General features: G+C 42.2%; 1 protein-coding gene across 1 annotated transcript; it reads right to left on the bottom strand.

Moving 5' to 3' along the window:
* Window positions 1–68: 68 nt before the first annotated feature.
* On the bottom strand, window positions 69–18,924 carry cops3 (COP9 signalosome subunit 3). The gene is made up of 12 exons (XM_053639103.1): window positions 18,737–18,924; window positions 15,573–15,702; window positions 13,285–13,397; window positions 12,963–13,012; window positions 12,670–12,762; window positions 12,356–12,535; window positions 11,935–12,075; window positions 6,399–6,572; window positions 6,125–6,211; window positions 1,438–1,551; window positions 552–632; window positions 69–391 (listed from the first exon to the last, which is right to left on the bottom strand). Exons 1-12 carry the CDS (start codon window positions 18,789–18,791, stop codon window positions 338–340), a joined length of 1,272 nt encoding a protein of 423 aa, XP_053495078.1. The 5' UTR covers window positions 18,792–18,924; the 3' UTR covers window positions 69–337.
* Between the last annotated feature and the right edge of the window lie 777 nt (window positions 18,925–19,701).

The following is a 19,701-nucleotide window of genomic DNA, read 5'->3' as shown; positions in this document are numbered from 1 at the left end:
TAAGCAAAATGTTTTTCAGTAAATAAATTAAAATGTGTATTAAAATGAAAACACATATACAGACAAGCTTCTCGAACAAAGAAGTCCAGTCATTTTATTGTTACGGTCATGAATGCAGCTGTGGTTTTGCACTTCAACATTGATAAATAAAAACACTGACAAAACAGGATTGGTGTTTATGGGAGCGCTGTGAAAGAAAAAAGAAAAAAAAAGACTAATTATAATTGCAGACATTTTATGTTTTCCTCTGATATAGTCCAAACTCAATAGGCTGATATTCTTCCTGATGACGGTTCTTCAGCATTACAGGAGTCGGGGAACGCTCACTGCATTGGCCTCAGGAATAGGATGATGTCTTGCTGCCGACGTCGTCTTCTTGCGTTCCCATACTCTGAAGGGCCAGAAAACAAAAGGGCTTTTAATCTGAGCAGAAATCTTAAATACTGGTTGTTTTCTGGACTGATTAGTGAAAACAAGTAGTATTTCCATGCCAGAGTAACAGACTAACATGGAATCACCAGGTGTCAAGAATTCTACAGGAACCTGTGTACCTTTTGTACAAACTGTGGATTGACGGTGATCTCCTGATCCATGGCCTTTAGTTTCTCATCTAATTCTATACACTTCAGCATCTGGGAGAGATGAGCAGATATAGAAATTATGAAAGAAAGATCAACATAACCTAAAAGCAGACTGAGTCAGTGTGCATCAACACCCAGAGTAATTTTTAAGTGGTTTAATTTAACATATGAGCTTGAGCATTAAGAATCTCTGACAGATTAAAGAGACAGAGAACAACAAAAACTCGACGAGAACAGCGTCAATGGGGATGCCCCCATCAACAAGTCTAATTTGTATGCCAGAAATGCCCTTAAAATATACTTCAAACACAAAGGAAGCCATTTAAGAACAACTATTTTAGATATTTCACCTTGCTGCTGTGGCTTTGACCTTGGTTGGATAAATTTACAAAATCTAATCAGTTCATCTGCTGGTTACAATGAAAATTCCATATAAATCCTAGAAACATTCAACCACTTCTGACAACCTGAAAACATTCACTCAGTGGCACAGGCATAAAAACCAATCAGTGTCTTGGCATTGTTGCACTAGAACCTAATAACTGATGAAAAACATGGATATCTACTATGAGAGCGGCAGAGTAACATACATGTCAAATAAATTTGAATCAGTTCCAATTTTACAAAGTAAAGTACATTTCTTTAATCTGGACCAATCAGCACCCTTTGATTAAATGATAATTATTATGAAGCAAGAGAAATGTCTTAATTTTGCTCGGGTGCAGTTGATACAGCCTCGTGCTCATTTTAAACCATAATTTCTAACACAAATTAGCCTCCATGTGTGTACCACTGCCCTGTTTCCTCTCCAGCCTGACAGAAGACTGTTCAAAAGCTTTGCGATATTATTACAAACCTCTTGGTCAATTTTGTGGAGCATTGCAGGGTTGTTGTATTTTTCGGGGTTGTCATGAAAACAGACCATGCCATCTTTCTGGTTAATGCTGGCATAAATCTCTCCATCTTCGATCTGTGAGGACGAGGAGAAGGAGGAGAGGAACAGTTCAGAAGAGAACACATAATCCACTTTTCAACAATGTGAATATAATTTCATACGCTGCACGAACATTTCGTCTCCCACATCTTCTCAATTAACAGGTGTATTCCTGCCTAAAATACACTTTTTTTCATATTTTAAAATTATTGCTGTATTCTGAAAAAGTACAACAGGAGGATGTAATCAAAAAAGTGCCAAACAAATGCAATCACAAGCTAAGAAAAAAAATTTCTATGGTAATGTACAGTGTTTGGGGAATACAGCATACACTAATAAGCGGTGCCTCTTCTCAACTTCTGAGCACGTAGGGTTGCGGAGGCACTCTTCAGAGTTATCTCCCAAGTCGGGATCCCAAAAAACTTCCTGGCGGATCAGGACAATTCTTTCATGGCACGTGATTTTTGCAAACTGTACGAATCATTGGCAGTTGATGGACTGGTCGCACATTTTAATGAAACCCTGAAAAATATTATCCGTTAGTTCAAAACGACGTGTGGAATTTGGATAAGTGGACTGATCCCCTGTTATTTGCCGTATGAGAAATCCCACAAGCCTCCATAGGGTTCTCCCCATAAGAATTACAGTATGGGTGCAAGCTCTGTGGTGTCTTAGACGTCACTAAGGAAAATTGGGAGGAGGGATCTTCAAAAAATTCAGCATGTCTTGGACCTGAGAGAAAAACTCCACATCCTGAGTCACCCAAGGCAGGAGAATATGCGTCAGGCCCAAGGAGGACAATTTCGACTGTATGATGAGTACTCGGCTACAGGAACTTGACACAACGTAATTAATTTACTATCCACACCAACCTCCAAATTACTTGTGAAGTGGCCCTTTGAGGACACATGGCGAGTCAGAGAAGTCGACTATGAGGTCAGGGAAACAGATAAGAGGCAATTAACTTCAAATATACGACCTCAATCTCCAAAAGCCATGGAAAGAGGTGGTTCCTGTGGCTCTGGCAAAGGTGGTTCCTGAGAGGGAGGAGCTAGGACTGAAGGTAAACCTAAAAGGTGTAGCCCAGTTCACTCCAGTGCCCTGTGGAGACCACTTCTCACCGTCCTAGAGAGCACAAGTTGCCAGGTCACAAGGGGAATTTTCCAATGTGTTTCTGCCTCTGCCCAGTTGCACAGATGTCATAGAATACCACATCGAGACTCTTCCAGGCATGGTTGCATGCAGCCACCCCTACTAGTTAAATGAACACAAAAAAATGTGGTTTGGAAGGAACTCAAGGCTATGCTCGACATGGTCCCACAGTGATTGGAGCAACCCCATGGTCTTGGTGCTGACGGGTCAGTCCATTTTTGTGTTGACTTTAGAAAAGTCAAAGCGGTATCAAAATGTGACTCATTGCTCTGCATTGATGCTTTGATCAGTTAGGTGCAACCTCCATTTATTCAACACTGGATTTAACCAAGAGGTATTGGCAGATTCCCTTGACTCCAATATACCAAGAAAGAAATGGCCTCTTCCCACTGTTTGGGTTACACCAATTTGTTACCTTTCCGTATGGTTTGGGTGGAGCCGCAGTGACGGTTCAATGTCTCATGGACAGAATACTCCACCTGCACAGCACACGTGCTGCTGTATATTTAGATCACAGTAATTAGAGTAATGATTGGCAGCAGCATTTACAACATCTGAGAGCTGTCCTGAGATCCATGAGACAGGCAAGGACTCACAGCAAACCCAAAAAATTGTGCAACTGGGCGGGTGGACGTACAGTATCTGGGCCTCCACTTGGCCCATGGGCAGATGTGTTGCCAAATTGAAAAGACAGCAGTGATTGTGCCTGCCCAATACCCAAGACCTAAAAGAGTGTGAGGCAGTTCTTGGGGCTGGCTATTACTGTAGGTTTGTACCTAATTTTTTTGGACATCACCAGCCCACTGACTGACCTCACCAAAAAGGGAGCGCCAGATCTGGTCCAGTAGACAAAGCAGAGAGAATAGACATTTAGTGTGGGGGGCCTGCTAACTCCTCTCTCCTGTCAGAAGGGCGGAAGTCAGTTTATTCCAGGTGGTGGAGGAGAAGGACTGAAAAGCTGAAAGATCAGGTGGTGGGGGTATGTGTCAGCATGCGCATGGTCAAGCATTGGCTGCTTACAGAGAGGAGGCGGGAATGATTCTATTCTGTGAATGCAGCGTACGGCAATATACGGCATTGGGGAACGCAGCGTACGGCAATATACGGCATTGGGGAACGCAGCGTACGGCAATATACGGCGTTGGGGAACGCAGCGTACGGCAATATACGGCATTGGGGAACGCAGCGTACGGCAATATACGGCATTGGGGAACGCAGCGTACGGCAATATACGGCATTGGGGAACGCAGCGTACGGCAATATACGGCGTTGGGGAACGCAGCGTACGGCAATATACGGCGTTGGGGAATGCATCATACGATGTTGCAGAGCAGTTAGCTATAAGTAGTGATGCTAGTAGCTTAACTACAGTGCCCTCCAAAAGTATTGGAACAGCAAGGTCATTATGCAGCAAAACAATATGGAATGCCCTGAAAAAAGAGAAACCACTGGTGTACTACACCAGTGTACTAACAGCCAGACAAGGAAAACAACAGCAGTTGATGACAAACATTGTGCAAGCTGTGAAGAAAAAGAAAAAGAAAAATCAGTAACATCACCAACAACCTCCACATGGCAGGAGAATCCACCATTCTAAGTTTTCAAGAGCAGAAATATAGAGCCCATACCTGAAGATGCAAACCACTCATCAGCAGTAAGAATCAGAAAGACAGGTTGAAATTCACAAAGAAATACAGAGATAAACCACAAAAGTTCTGGAACCAAGATTAACCTCCACCGAAGTGATGGAAAGGCCAAAGTGTGGAGAAAGAAAGGATCTGCTCATGATCCAAAAGATACAAGCTCATCTGTGAAACATGGTGGAGGTAGTGTCATGGATTGGGTTTGCATGAGTGCTTCTGGAACATTCTCACTAATCTTTATTGATGATGTAACTCATGATAGTAGCAGCAGAATTAATTCAGAAGTCTACAGAAACTTCTGTCTGCCAATTTACAGAGAAATGCATCCAAACTAATTGGGAGGAACTTCATCATGCATCAAGACAATGATCCAAAACACACTGCCAACTCAACTAAGGACTGGAAGAACTGAAAGGTTTAAGACTGGCCAAGTCAATCCCCAGACCTTAAGGGTCTGAAAGGAGGAACCCCTAAAACAAACAACTAAAAGAAGCTGTGGTACAAGCCTGTATAAGCAACACAAAAGAAGAATGCAACAGTTTGGTGATGTCAGTGGGTCGCAGGCTTGATGCAGTTATTGCAAGCAAGGGATACGCAACCAAATATGAAGTGTTATTTACGTTAATCTGTTAATCCAATACTTTTGTTCAACTAAAAATTGTGTGGTCTGCCACCTAAGGTGCCACGTTGTAAGTTGTTTAACACATCTAGATGTAAATGTCAGGTAATGAAAGCTGAAATTCTGATCTATTGTTTCATGTTCATCTTTTGATTTCAAGGACAAATGTCTTCTGCGTATAGCAAAAGAAAAAGAATTGGCCTAGCTGTTCCAATACTTTCCGAGGGGACTGTACATATTTTAATAGTGTGGCAGTAGCTGAGCTCTTTTCAAAATAACGTAGAGTAACATTATACTTGGTTTTTCTTTGTACAGACTATAGTATCCATCAGGATCAGAGTTCGCAGCTCAGCTATACATATATATACGCATACATTATATATATATGCATATTTTATATTTATATATATATATATATATATATATATATATATATATATATATATATATATATACACACACACACACACACACACACACACACACACACACAGTCTGGATGGAGTGTTTATGAGTGTCTTATGCTACACCTACACAGGATGAATTCTTCTAGTGATGACAACAAAACTATCAAACAGCCCTGACCAGATTTATCAGTGTTCATGAGTGTGAAAGGTTCACATGGCGACAGACAAACAAATACACCAAGGATATCTGACTAAAATTTGTAAATGTCCAGTTATATAAATATCTGGATAAGCGATGGCATGACTGAATGGCGACAGCATTTACCAGTTTATCCTGAGTGATTATTTCATGGCTATAAATAAGACAATTAAGTTGTACCGTTTCGCACTGGTGCTTCACATTAACACTTAACTCGTGCCCCACACTCTGAGGGGTGCATGTTACTGTTTTTAATCCCACTTAAACTTGATCCCACAAATGGTCTGAACATTTCCACCTGCTCTCGAAGTCATCATTATTGTTTGAATGGAAATTTAATCATGAATATCTTGTAGCTTCCCCATGTTTTGCAGCGTCCTGACCTATTAGTATTAGCTCTGTAAGTCACTCTGAATAAGGGTGTCTACCTAATGATGTAAAAGTAGATCTAAATCTCTTTATTTATATAATTTTTGGTCTTTTCATTCAGATATTGTGATTTTGCTGGGAATACCAGCAGCAGTGCTTGTTAAGTAAACAAGATGTATATATGATGATTATGATGATGGCGGTGGTGTTGCTGACTCACCATGTGCAGGACGTATTTCTCAGCCTCCTGAGGCCCTGAGAGCTGAACTCGACTTGCCATGTCTTGTAAAGACAACGTCAGGAACGTCTGCATCACAGGGAAAGGCAGGGTGTCCAAATCAAACCACTTATCAATCACTGATTATACTGTAAATTTGAAACACCGCTAAAGTACGAGCATTTCTCTGGTAGCTAAGTAAGCTAAACGTTTACATTTATTTAAATCCCTTTCCCCATTGAACTCTTAATAACTGTGACACTGTGCTGTAGCAGACCTTGGTTAGCCTCTGGATGTTCTTCTTGTACAATGAGGAGAGGCACTGCTTGACCAGACCCATATTATTGTCACGTGTGAAGGTTTCGCTGTGCTTGTTGACGAGGCTGCGCAGCTCTGCTGGGTTGTTGGTAGAGTACACTTGTGCCAACTCATGGTAAGCATTACTGAGGGGCTACAAAAAAACCCAAAAAAAACCCAAACCATATTACAGTACAAATTAGGGTTTGTTAAACATTCCCAAATCCCTAGATAAAAAAGTGAAGAGAAAGAAGAAAAAAAAAGAGGTGGGTTTGGATAATAAAATTACAACAGAACAAATATCACAGAATTCAAAGATGGTTTCTTTTCTCAAACTGTGTGCTTCCGCCATACCAGCTTCAATGGCTATTTCATGGTGAATACATTTATTTATCAGACATAAATAAAACAAAATTACAAAAAGCAGCGATAACCGTGCCCTCGCACCCTGGTGCACGTTGGAGCTGCTCTGCCACGGGAAAGCCATTCCATTTTTTAGCACTTTTTAGCACTTATTTGTTGTTAGGAGTGTATCACGATGTAAAACATGTAATTTGCTGTTGGCAGCAGGTGGAGCTATGACTATAACTAAATATAGGTACACAGATGTATTCAGGACTGTTATCAAACGTGATATTTGAGGCAGATTGGACATTGTATGTTTGAGTTATAACAACTTCCTGTTTCATGGCGAAACACTGAACTTTGTCAGACTGCCATGGCCATGCCGTGCAGTGAAAACTCAAAAGCTTCACAATTTAGCATCAACAAGGCCTTCAGATTAGATTGACTGTATATGATATAGAAATCTGGAGATAAAAATAGGCAGAATGCCCCATAACCCCATTAATTGTAAGTCTCTGAGAATCCCATATTTCCAGGTAGTGTCCTATGCTTTTTCCAAGTAAAAGTAAACTGCTACCACATGTTCTTTTTTAATAAAGACCATCACGGACGTACGACTCAAATCTGATAAGGTGGTCTAGAGTACTCCTTCCTCTTCTAAAACCACATTGAGTCACTTATCTGGTGGTCAGATTCCAACTTCCAGACAAGTTGTGTGTTACCATCCTCTCCATGGTTTTACACATGGACTTGTCCAAGCAATTGGACGGTAGTGGTTGGAGTCAATGTGTTTCTTGCCAGGTTTGGGTATAGGTATGATTGTTGCTTCTTACCAGGAGGGTGGGATATTACCTGACTTCCAAACATCATAAAAATTTTCCAGAAGGATGGATAGGGTGCTTTGAGGAAAGTGAATTAATAATGGACTTTGTCCGGTCCAACTGCAGGATCATGACAGTTCCTTAAGGAATTAAGGTGTTTTTTTTTTTTTTCCCCCCCAGTTTCATTTTTATTGAACATTTCTGCTGGACATTTCTTCTGGACATTTCTTCTGGACATTTCTTCTGGACAATTAAGGTGTTTTACTTGTAGTCAGCCTTCCTTGCTTTCCATTCTCCGGATCACATTCCATATTTACTTTGTTGATGTGTTTGTTGTCAGACTTGATACAAACTTTTTCCAGCTCTGTTTCTTTGCCTCATTTATATATATTCGTGTCTGTGCTCGGCAGAGTTTTACTTCAGTAAGGTTTTGGCTGTTTATTGAACATTCTTGCTGCTTTTTTCCATGCCTCAAAGAGGATTTTAGATTTGTCATCAAACCATGGATTTAGCCTTTTTAATTGTTTTGATGATGTTTTTGGAACAGTCTCATTAGCTTTTGTAGTCAGGGTGTTGGTGAACCATTTTACCACTCGTTGAATCTCTCATGGCAAAGGGTTTTAAATGCATACCAATCTGCTTTGTTGAGTTTCCATTTTTGAGGTCTTTGTTGTGTGTCTAATTCTGTTGAGGTTATAATCAGGGGGAAATGGTCACTTCCACCCAGATCATCCAAGACATGCTTCATAGTTTAGAGTCAGAGACAGTTAAGACAATGGCAGAGAAGGTTCTGTGACCTGGATGCAGATAGGTATTTGAACCGTCATTTAACAAACATAAGTCTTTTACACTGAGGTGTAAAACAATGAGTTTTTTTTTTTTAAAAATCCTATTTCCCTAGTATAGTATCAAGATGTTTTCATCCCCACAATGGGCTGTGGCTGTTGAAGTCACCCATGAGAATATGTGGCAGTGGTAACTGTCCCACAAGTTTAAACCAATTCTTGGTATGTTACAGCAAAACTAGGAGGTATGTAAATAGAACACAGGGTAACAGTTTTGTGCAATGTAAGTAATTGCTTGTAGGTTGGTATCCGTTGCAATTTGACTGTGGATAACATTATTTCTTACTAACATGGATGCACCACCAGAGGGGTGTTGAATACTTGGACCATACGTATTTAAAAAAGTGAACAGTTTCAGGGGCACTTTGCAATTTCTGGTAAGGTGGGTCTCCTATAAGACAAACAGCCAGAGAATTAATAGCCGCAGTTAAACGTTGTAGTTCTGCGAAATTGGCTTTAAGACCACAATAGTTCCACTGTATTATATGTTTACCCAGTTTCAGGTGGGTAGAACAAGGGGATGCCCCTTGTTTTTAAATTTTGGAGATGGGCTACAGCTACGTGAGTACATGTCCTCTGTCATTTCAGTATCTTTTGGGGTCAATCTTCTTGTTTTTCCTTTCTTGACTTATTTTTACGTTTTGTGAGGTTGATTTCTTATGACTCTTATTTGACTGGTTTTTGTCAGATAATGGATTTTCACTCTGATTTACCTGGATCTGAAGCAGCGTTGTCTGAATTTGATTATTTGTGGTCTTGCTTTTGATTGGATTTGCAGATTTGGTATCTTCAACAATCTATGGTTTGTCACTTATCCACGTCAATTCTATCTGGACCTCAATAGCTCGTAGGTGAGGTTTTACAACAGTTACAAAGGTTTTCCCTAGGTTACAGGTATGGAAACCTTCAACTAGTATTCGGGCCACCATATAGCTCACTTTCTTGGTACATTTCATCTTTTGGATTTCTTTCTCTTTGAGCCAAAAAGGGAAGGCTTTTGATGTGGCTGGGTGGCTCCCTGTACAGTTGCTGCATTTTAACGGTATTTTACAGTCTTCTCCATGCCATTCTTCTGCACAGTTACAGCAGATAGCTTTATTTTTGCAGCTAGCAGATCCGTGTCCGAACTTCTGGCAGTTGAAACATCTAAGGGGTTAGGTATGTACGTATCGACAGGGACACTTAAATATCCTATTTGAATTTTTTCCGGATGCTTTTTCCAGACTGTTGAAGGTTAGGATGCAAGGTCCTGTTTTAATAATGCGGTCTTCCTTCTTAACTCCTTTATTATTATTTAGAGATGGGTGATGGAAAGTCTTCATAGCCACACTGGCTAGCATTACTGCAGTAGATTTTCAGCTTGGCCTTTTTTTTTTTTTTAACATTTTACCAAGATCTGGCCAGACCTCAGCTTCTTGACATTCTTTACTGTCCCTGCTATTCCTGAAATACCTTTCAGTATAGTGAACAGGGACAGCTTAGAAAGTGGCATATCAGGGAGTAAGGACTCCAGGAGGATAAATCTCTGCCAGTTATCACTTTTGGAAAAAATACTGTAACCATGTCCTATATCACAATCCAAATCTTGATCCAACAATCTTTTTTTCTGGTTTTAGTTTTTGCGATATTGTATGTAGTTTCGTTTCATCATCCCTACTCTTCACCCACCTTGGAGCCCAACAAGGGGACACACAGGACTTCTGGCGTGGACTTCCACCAGTTATGCGTCAAAGATATAAGTATGATATACCCGAGCAAGCACATCATGGATCTGCATTACTCAATTAGCCCTCAGCCAACGCCTTCTGGAAATCTGCAGGTTGTTCTACACTACTATAAAATTCCCAGGGCAAGTCTTGACTAGCTGGTTGGTTGGAGCCCTTCCAACCTCCCGTCTAAGTAACATACGAGCCAAAGTATTGTGTTGGAGCTGGGACAGCCACAGCGTGTCTCATTCCTCAAATATCAGGACCTCTTTTTCCACTGACATGGGTCACAACTCATGGCCTAACAAGCTGCGCCATTTGTCGCCTCTTACGATCAGCAAGGGGGGTGTGGTAGGGACCTTTTCTGCCCAGGATCCCTACAGGGGTGTGCCCATAGCATAAAACAGTCTTGGTACTGAGTAGACTTGGATAGATATGAGCTGCCTACTTTACCCCTAACAGCTATAGGAAGGGTCCACTGAGACGCTGCCTTGCCTAGTTGATAAGGGGTGCATAAAGAGTAGGTGTGACTGCAACACTTCATAATCAGGACAGTGCTAAAGAACAGCTTGTAGCTTTAGATCGGCTAGCGACAGCTAAATCATAAATTTCTTCTTTTCTCATAATTTCATGTCCTTTTCTTTTACAGGACATGAAGAAAGCCTTTATTTGTCACATATACATTACAGTACAGTGAAATCCCTTCCTTGCATGTCCCAGTCTGTTAGGAAGTTGGGGTCAAAGCACAGGGTCAGTCATGACATGGCACCCACTGTGACCCTCTTTGCAAAGAGGGTTTTGGGGCTGCTCAAGAGCCCAACAATGGCAGTTTTGCGATGCTGTGGCTTAAACCTGATGAGTAACACACAGCCTTAACCACTGCCCCATAAACATTTTACTTAATTAGTTCCAAAACTATGCTTTCACTAGGAAAATGAGTGTCTGTGAAACTGTAGACAGGCCAAGTACAATGACACATGTAGGTTAGTCAGCTTAGCATTCGTAATTAAATAATTTGTTACAAACAATGGTCCTCATTTATTAAGCTGGATTTGAACAGATTTATTCATAAATTGTTTATATGAGCATTTTATTTGAAATTTGGATTCCAAGAAAATCCTGTCAATTCAGAAAAAACATTTGTATCCTACTCGTACGCCTGAGTGTCTGCAAATTTGTGCATAAGAAGACAGCACTTAGTAGAAGCCCTTATCCAGAGTAAGCCGCAGAAGAGTTGGTCTGTCTGCACAGTAGGGCTGCAACAACTAATCGATAGTAGTTCGAAGTAACTTCCATGTCTGCCTTTCAGCCTTTATTCTCAGTCGTGCAGTCAATGCACTTGAACTTTTATGTTTTAATTTTGTGGACGTCGCTAAATGCAATTGAGCTGTGTCAGGAAAACGCTTTGCACTTTACGGGTGATCGACATACGCATGCAAGTGTGAAGAAAATCAGCATTTCTGACCAATTTCACCCGTACACACAACTTTGCTGAAAGACTGATAAATGAGGCCCATTGCCTGAAAGTGAACACTTCAGATTCATAAAGCAGGAGGGATCATAACCCACACAGCCACCTTATAAAAAATATATTTCAACCATAACGTTATACATTTCAATGCCGAATTATAAATCAGTAAGTAATTCAGTAATAGAGGAGGGAAAAATTATAGCCAATCCAGAGTAAAATGAATTACTTCATGTACATTAAATCCCATCCGAATAGGGCTTATGAAATCACTGCTAACACCAGGAAGAGTAACAGTAACAAACATCCATGCTTCAGTTTACAGCCTCACCTTAATGAACCTGCCCACGATCTGTGATGTGTATTTGGGAAGCTGTTGCACCTTGCCATGGAGGATGAGAGAGACAAGAATGTACTTCTTATAAGCCTCGAGCATGATGTGACTGACTGCCATAGCTGGAGTGGTTATAGCCTAAAGGAAAAAGAAGAGTAAGGCTTTTTTTTTTTTTGGGAGACCAACTTGTGTTTACATTTTGACATTTGAATGTACCCTATAAGATGACGTAAAATCTCAGTTTAATCGATACTAACCGCCTACAGCAAGAGAGAGTGAAAGACATTTGAATTCAACTAGTGTTTGGACTTAAGGGTGAGAGCAAAACAGTATGAGATCTGACTGTCCTTTTCCGTCATGCGCATAATATACAATGAGCTACAATCTTTGAAAAAAGAGAAAAGCCCTGGCTTAGTACCTGCTCAAAGAAATACAGTGCTCGTTCAAAGTTCTTCAGACCCGTGTAGATCATGCCGCCATAATAGTAGTAACACAGAAAGTGCTTTGCGTCATACGCGCCGTTCTCTTTGCAGATGTCCATCATGTCCAGCTCCAGGAAAGGAACTACCGGCTTGAAGCATTTTGCTAGCAGGCATAGCTGGTGAGACGCAAAATTGGCACCGTCAGTTCCTTTTTGAAATCGGCAGACTTATTAAGCTTTGTCTGGCATTTACATATTGAATGGTGCTATTCTGTCATGCATCTTTCTCAGATAGATGAGTTTGGACCCACCTGACACAGATCTGCATGCACTGAGGTAAGCTGGTTCGTGTTCATCTGCATTTTGTCTATTGCTTGCTTGAGTATACCTATCCCACGTAACGGCTGTGAAAGCAAAGAAAATCCATCAGTGCTATATTTTAACAGCCTTGGTTAGGCCAGGAAAGTGTTGTGTTCGTCTTTTGCCACAGCAATTTCCCAACAATTACAATTTTTTATTAACTAGCGGACAACACGTTATACATTTTATCCGTTTATAATGATAGTTTATTTGTTAGCCCCAGGGGCGTGTTGAAAACCTTTACCTGTTTCCGTTCCACGAGAGCATTAGTCAGCTGATGGCAGAGTCCAGCAACTGACAAACAGACAGGAAAACAAAAGGGAAGGGAGGTAAATACTGATAAATACTGAATACTTGCAGTGTGCTTTGTTTAGAGCACTTTTTAGGGCACATAGTCAAGTGAAATGAATACATGATACGGCAGAGTTTATTTCTGGAGAGCTAACTGAATGTATCGAACAAAATCCAAGACAAACTGGCTTCAATACTGGGGGGAAAAATAAAAACCGCACGCTCGCCCATGATCTCACAGAAAGCATGCAGGCTGCACAGGAGTGTAAACTCACAAGTATCTGTTGCGTATCGAATGTGTTCTCCGTTGCAAGTACTGATGAAGAGCTGGACTTGAGAGAACAACGTCTCAAAGTCAGGGATGTTGGGCATGGAAAACTTCACAAATCTAGAATTACAAAAGCACAATATAAACATCAGCCGGATACAGCACACGTAAACTGACCAACGCCAAAGAAGTGCCAGCCATACTATAAAGACTTGGCAAGGAGTTTTAGTAATGATCGTATATTTGCTTGTTTGAGTTTTAATCATGTCAATAGTAGCTACATACATAATAACGATTGTGGACACCTGACCATTGCACCCATATGTGATTCTTCCCTAAACTGTGTAGAATGTCCTCATTTGCTGTAGCATCACAATCTCCCTTCACTGAAACTAAGATGAACAAACCTGTTCCCGCATGCCGATGTGCACAATGCGAGCTACATGAAGATGTGCTGCGTTAAGTGTTAATGTTGGAAGAACTCAAGTGTCCTGCAAGGTGCTCTATACTGAACACCTTTGGGATGATCTGGAACTGGAGCCTCCTCACCCAACATCAGTGCCTGACCTCATCCTCATTAACGCTCTTGTAGCTGGGTGAACACAAATCCCCACAGCCACGAACCAGAATCAAGTGGAAAACCTTCCCAGAAGAGTGGAGCACATTACAACGGCAAAAGGCAGACTAAATCTCTAATGAGATTCTCAATAAGCACATATGGGTGTGATGGTCAGGTGTCTACATACTTTTGACCATATAGTGAACGCCTGGGGGGAAAAAACAGTGTTCAGAAGATCAAAAGTTATTGCTGTACGGTTCAACAACAGTAGCAGCTAAAATGTTGAACTAAAGGTGAGTAGTAGGGCTGGGTAAAAAAAAAAAAATAGATTCTTCGATTTTAATCAATCTTCAATTTAACGAAACGATATCTATTCAGAATGGATTCTTAATGCGCGTGCTTTATTTGAGAGGATGTGAATATTATCTGTAGTTCAGCTCTCGTCCTGAACATGTCGCCATCTTTCATGTTTGGAATGTTGAAAACGGTTTTATTTCTTAAACATGTTTTAAGTTGTTAATGAATTTCACTTTTGCACATTTACAATTTTTTTTACAGTAATGTGTATTGTGCTGTTTGTGCTTACCTTGTGTTCACTATACACACATATTTATGATTTCTTGTTACAATGTTTGTTACTCAAAGTAAAAAGTAATTAAAGATAATTGTGTGGGCCCTATTGTTAAAGTAAATGTGTATTTCAGTAATATAGCCAAGTAGGAGGCTTCAGTTACCGGCATTTATATTAAAACATGGATTCCATGCCTGAAAAACTAACATTTTAAATGAAATATTGATAACTTATCGTTATTGAATTGAAATCGAATCGAAACCACATCGAGAATTGAATCGCCAAATTGGTCGCAATGCCCAGCCCTAGTGAGAAGTCATACATATTTGGTGAAAATGTTTCTTTTAAAGTGGGTATGGAGATGATTCCTTATCATTGTGACATGAGGACATACCACGCCAAAAGACCTTCAGTGCATTATTTTTACATTGCTTTATTTCTCAGGGAAAACAATAAGCTTGACACTGATTTTGCTTCAGATGTGGATGTGATTCCCTGTTGCATTGTACTTCACTTTTATCAGTCGTCCAATCACAGTTTCCAATCCCGCCCCAAAGCACCATTTTCCAGCAGGTGCTGCCGTCCACAGAAAGAAAGCACTTTATAATTCCTTACAGTCTCACGTTTCTTCATCCCTACTGCAGAAACCTTAATCAACGTTTTGTTAAACTTGCAAACAAGTGTTAAAATGAACTTCGGTGATGAACGCTGCTCCTACTCCTCGCTGAAACTGAATCACTCCATGGGTCCTGGTGTGAGCTGGAAGTATTATTATTCACATTAACACTTTTACCATGAAAGTGTCTTCCTTCATACGGACCACAATGCCTCCTGAAGTTTAGCCCTGATGTAGTCACACTCCAACGCCAACTGCGGCTTAGGGCTGTGAATGCATTTCAGCGTAGCACGACTGCAACACAACGATTAATGTGAAACGCAACGCACCTGGGAATTACATTCACACCTGACGCTAAATCAGCGATTAGCAAAACCCTGAAAACTGTTGTTCTCTGAAGAGGGAAACAGTTTGAGAGTGACGTCATCACGCGGACCTCATGTCACAAATTAATGTAGTACCGTGTCTGTGCACGGCCTTGCGCGATTCCTCTGCAATGCGATCGCTTTTCTATCTAATGAAATGTCTGAGAGTGATGTGCAGACTCACAGCACAGCTAGCACGCCGAGCGAATGCTCCTGGATGTCCAGCGCTCCTAACACAGTGTCCAGGTGGGAGAGGTTCTTGGCAAGCAGCTCTCCGCTTTTATTGATCAGCTCACACAGCTGAGTCATCTGGCCTAAAGCAGACAACACACATACACACTTTACATCTCTATGAGAGGTTTACTGCTCTAAATAAAAAGAAAAGCCTTCAGAGAAAATCCTTCAGTCAAGAGACATTTTTCAAATCCTGTTTCTACTGTGACAAAGAAACCTACAAAACATCGTAAAACATCTGCTTTGGTCTTAAAAGGTAAGTCACTGAATTGATGCAAGCATATGGCACGTTGTGGATTCTGACTGCTTCACTGGAAGGTTTCAGTCATTTGTGTTTTGTAACGTTTAAAGTTCACCTAAAAATGACAATTCTGTCATCGGTTACTCGTCCTCGTGTCGTTCCAAACCCATAATTCTCCCTAATCTACAGAACACAAATGAAGACATTTGTTAATGAAACCTGGGAGATTTCTGTCCCTCCATTTTCCATGTAACCAAAACTTTCAATCTACGAAAAGTTCATCAAGCATTGTAAAAGTAATCCGCGTTACTCCAGTGGTTTAATCCCAGTTTTATCCAGCGATATGAGTCCTCCTCTGTGTCAAAATATGCAGGTGTCTTTGTTACAAAGATTGTTCTCTGCGACTCGATTTGTGTACAGCGTCCCTCTTCCTCCGTGACTCGATTTGTGTACAGCGTCCCTCTTCCTCCGTGACTCGGTTTGTGTACAGCGTCCCTCTTCCTCCGTGACTCGGTTTGTGTACAGCGTCCCTCTTCCTCCGTGACTCGGTTTGTGTACAGCGTCCCTCTTCCTCCGTGACTCGGTTTGTGTACAGCGTCCCTCTTCCTCCGTGACTCGGTTTGTGTACAGCGTCCCTCTTCCTCCGTGACTCGGTTTGTGTACAGCGTCTGCTGTAAACAGTGCAGCGCTTCTGGGTCCCGTTGTATCTCGAGAAGGGACTCTTTTTTTTTTGCGTGCACAAAGCATTCTAACCGTTTCAGAAAAGTGGGATTAACCCACTAGAGTTGCACGGATTACTTTTACGATGTAATCCAGGTCATGTACTGTGTGTCAGTGAGGGACACGACGACGTGTGTGTGTCAGTGAGGGACACGACGACGTGTGTGTGTCAGTGAGGGACACGACGACGTGTGTGTGTCAGTGAGGGACACGACGACGTGTGTGTGTCAGTGAGGGACACGACGACGTGTGTGTGTCAGTGAGGGACACGACGACGTGTGTGTGTCAGTGAGGGACACGACGACGTGTGTGTGTCAGTGAGGGACACGACGACGTGTGTGTGTCAGTGAGGGACACGACGACGTGTGTGTGTCAGTGAGGGACACGACGACGTGTGTGTGTCAGTGAGGGACACGACGACGTGTGTGTGTCAGTGAGGGACACGACGACGTGTGTGTGTGTGTGTGTCAGTGAGGGACACGACGACGTGTGTGTGTGTGTGTGTCAGTGAGGGACACGACGACGTGTGTGTGTGTGTGTCAGTGAGGGACACGACGACGTGTGTGTGTGTGTGTCAGTGAGGGACACGACGACGTGTGTGTGTGTCAGTGAGGGACACGACGACGTGTGTGTGTGTGTGTGTCAGTGAGGGACACGACGACGTGTGTGTGTGTGTGTGTCAGTGAGGGACACGACGACGTGTGTGTGTGTGTGTGTCAGTGAGGGACACGACGACGTGTGTGTGTGTGTGTCAGTGAGGGACACGACGACGTGTGTGTGTGTCAGTGAGGGACACGACGACGTGTGTGTGTGTCAGTGAGGGACACGACGACGTGTGTGTGTGTGTCAGTGAGGGACACGACGACGTGTGTGTGTGTGTGTCAGTGAGGGACACGACGACGTGTGTGTGTGTCAGTGAGGAACACGACGACGTGTGTGTGTGTCAGTGAGGAACACGACGACGTGTGTGTGTGTCAGTGAGGAACACGACGACGTGCGTGTGTGTCAGTGAGGAACACGACGACGTGCGTGTGTGTCAGTGAGGAACACGACGACGTGCGTGTGTGTCAGTGAGGAACACGACGACGTGCGTGTGTGTCAGTGAGGAACACGACGACGTGCGTGTGTGTCAGTGAGGAACACGACGACGTGCGTGTGTGTCAGTGAGGAACACGACGACGTGCGTGTGTGTCAGTGAGGAACACGACGACGTGCGTGTGTGTCAGTGAGGAACACGACGACGTGCGTGTGTGTCAGTGAGGAACACGACGACGTGCGTGTGTGTCAGTGAGGAACACGACGACGTGCGTGTGTGTCAGTGAGGAACACGACGACGTGTGTGTGTCAGTGAGGAACACGACGACGTGCGTGTGTGTCAGTGAGGAACACGACGACGTGTGTGTGTCAGTGAGGAACACGACGACGTGTGTGTGTGTGTGTGTCAGTGAGGAACACGACGACGTGTGTGTGTGTGTGTGTCAGTGAGGAACACGACGACGTGTGTGTGTGTGTGTCAGTGAGGAACACGACGACGTGTGTGTGTGTAAGTGAGGAACATGATGACTTGTGTGTGAGTGAAGAACACTATGACGTGTGTGTGTGTGTGTGTGTGTGTGTGTGTCAGTGAGGAACACTAAGACGTGTGTGTGTGTGTCAGTGAGGAACATGATGACTTGTCTGTCTCAGATTATTCGTTAGCTGCGCTGTGGCTAATGGTGCTTAGCTCACTCTCTCACTTCGCGACATTTATGAAGCTAGTGCTGTTGAGTATCAGTGTTGAAACCGGACCTTTCTGGACTTAACTCCCCCATTTTACACAGTAATGATTTCACTTTCTTTAGCGAGAACAAACTCACGAATATGCTAGCTAAAGTTGTCAACTAATACTCCCAGCTTTTCATAGCTAGCATGTTACCTAAATAGACTTGCTGTGTTTTCCACACCCGTATTTCTCAGACCAGCAGGTCCCGCTTCCGCTCATGGGATTGGATAAAAGGTCACGAGGGAACTGCCGCGGACCAATCAGCAGCTCCACAACGCTAAAGCATAAGAGGCGTGTTTGTCGGAATACCGGTGGTGAACGATTAACGCGGTCTAACTAAGTACCTTGCTAACCTTGGTTGTTTCAGTATCTTTATGAGCTGTATCCGTACCTTGAGCAGATAGCTGCCGCACATTGTTCACGAATTGCTCCAGCGCTGAAGCCATGGTTCCTACAGGTTTGCGAAGAGGCCGCTCTCACCGGTTTTCATTCAGGTGTCAGAAATAAGTGCTAGCTAAACAGGAAGAATCAGAGCGGGTCTGTAGCCTCGGCCGCCACCAACAGAAACTAAACTCTCGCGATAATGTCTATGACTGGAATAAAGTTGGTGTGACGTTGGACGTTTGATATTCGCGGAAATTAAGGGACCGTCTCTAAAGTTACATACGACATTGTGAAACACGATTCTAACTTCAATAGCATTTGAAGGGAATGACTTACAGTCACATAACCAACTGTCAAGTGTTCATCTAGGTGTCAGGTATGATGCACACATCTTAGATTTTTGATATTTATCAAAATAAGCTATTAAATCATATATAAATATTGCCATGTATTTCACTACAGAATGGGCTCATACACAAAATATGCCATTATTTAAAGTTCAATAGCATTTGAAGGGAATGATGTACAGTCACACAACCAACTGTAAAGTGTTCATCTAGGTGCCAGGCATGACGCACACCTTTTAGATTTATGATATTTAACCCTACAATGCATGAACCAAAGAAACCTTCACACCTGAGACCTTGTAACACTAACAAGTCACATGACATCGGGAAGGGAAAATGGCTAATTGGGCCCAATTTAGACATTTTCACTTAGGGGTGTACTCACTTTTGTTGCCAGCGGTTTAGACATTAATGGCTGTGTGTTGAGTTATTTTGAGGGGACAGCAAATTTACACTGTTACACAAGCTGTACACTCACTACATTACATTGTAGCAAAGTGTCATTTCTTCAGTGTTGTCACATGAAAAGATATAAACAATTATTTACAAAAATATGAGGGGTGTACTCACTTTTGTGAGATACTGTATATACATATATATACATATATATGTATATATATATACA

The sequence above is a fragment of the Ictalurus furcatus genome, chromosome 13 (genome assembly GCF_023375685.1).
Source record: "Ictalurus furcatus strain D&B chromosome 13, Billie_1.0, whole genome shotgun sequence".
Classification (NCBI taxonomy): domain Eukaryota; kingdom Metazoa; phylum Chordata; class Actinopteri; order Siluriformes; family Ictaluridae; genus Ictalurus; species Ictalurus furcatus.
The sequence above is the reverse complement of the archived record's forward strand: the minus strand, read 5'-3'. Positions and strand labels throughout refer to the sequence as shown.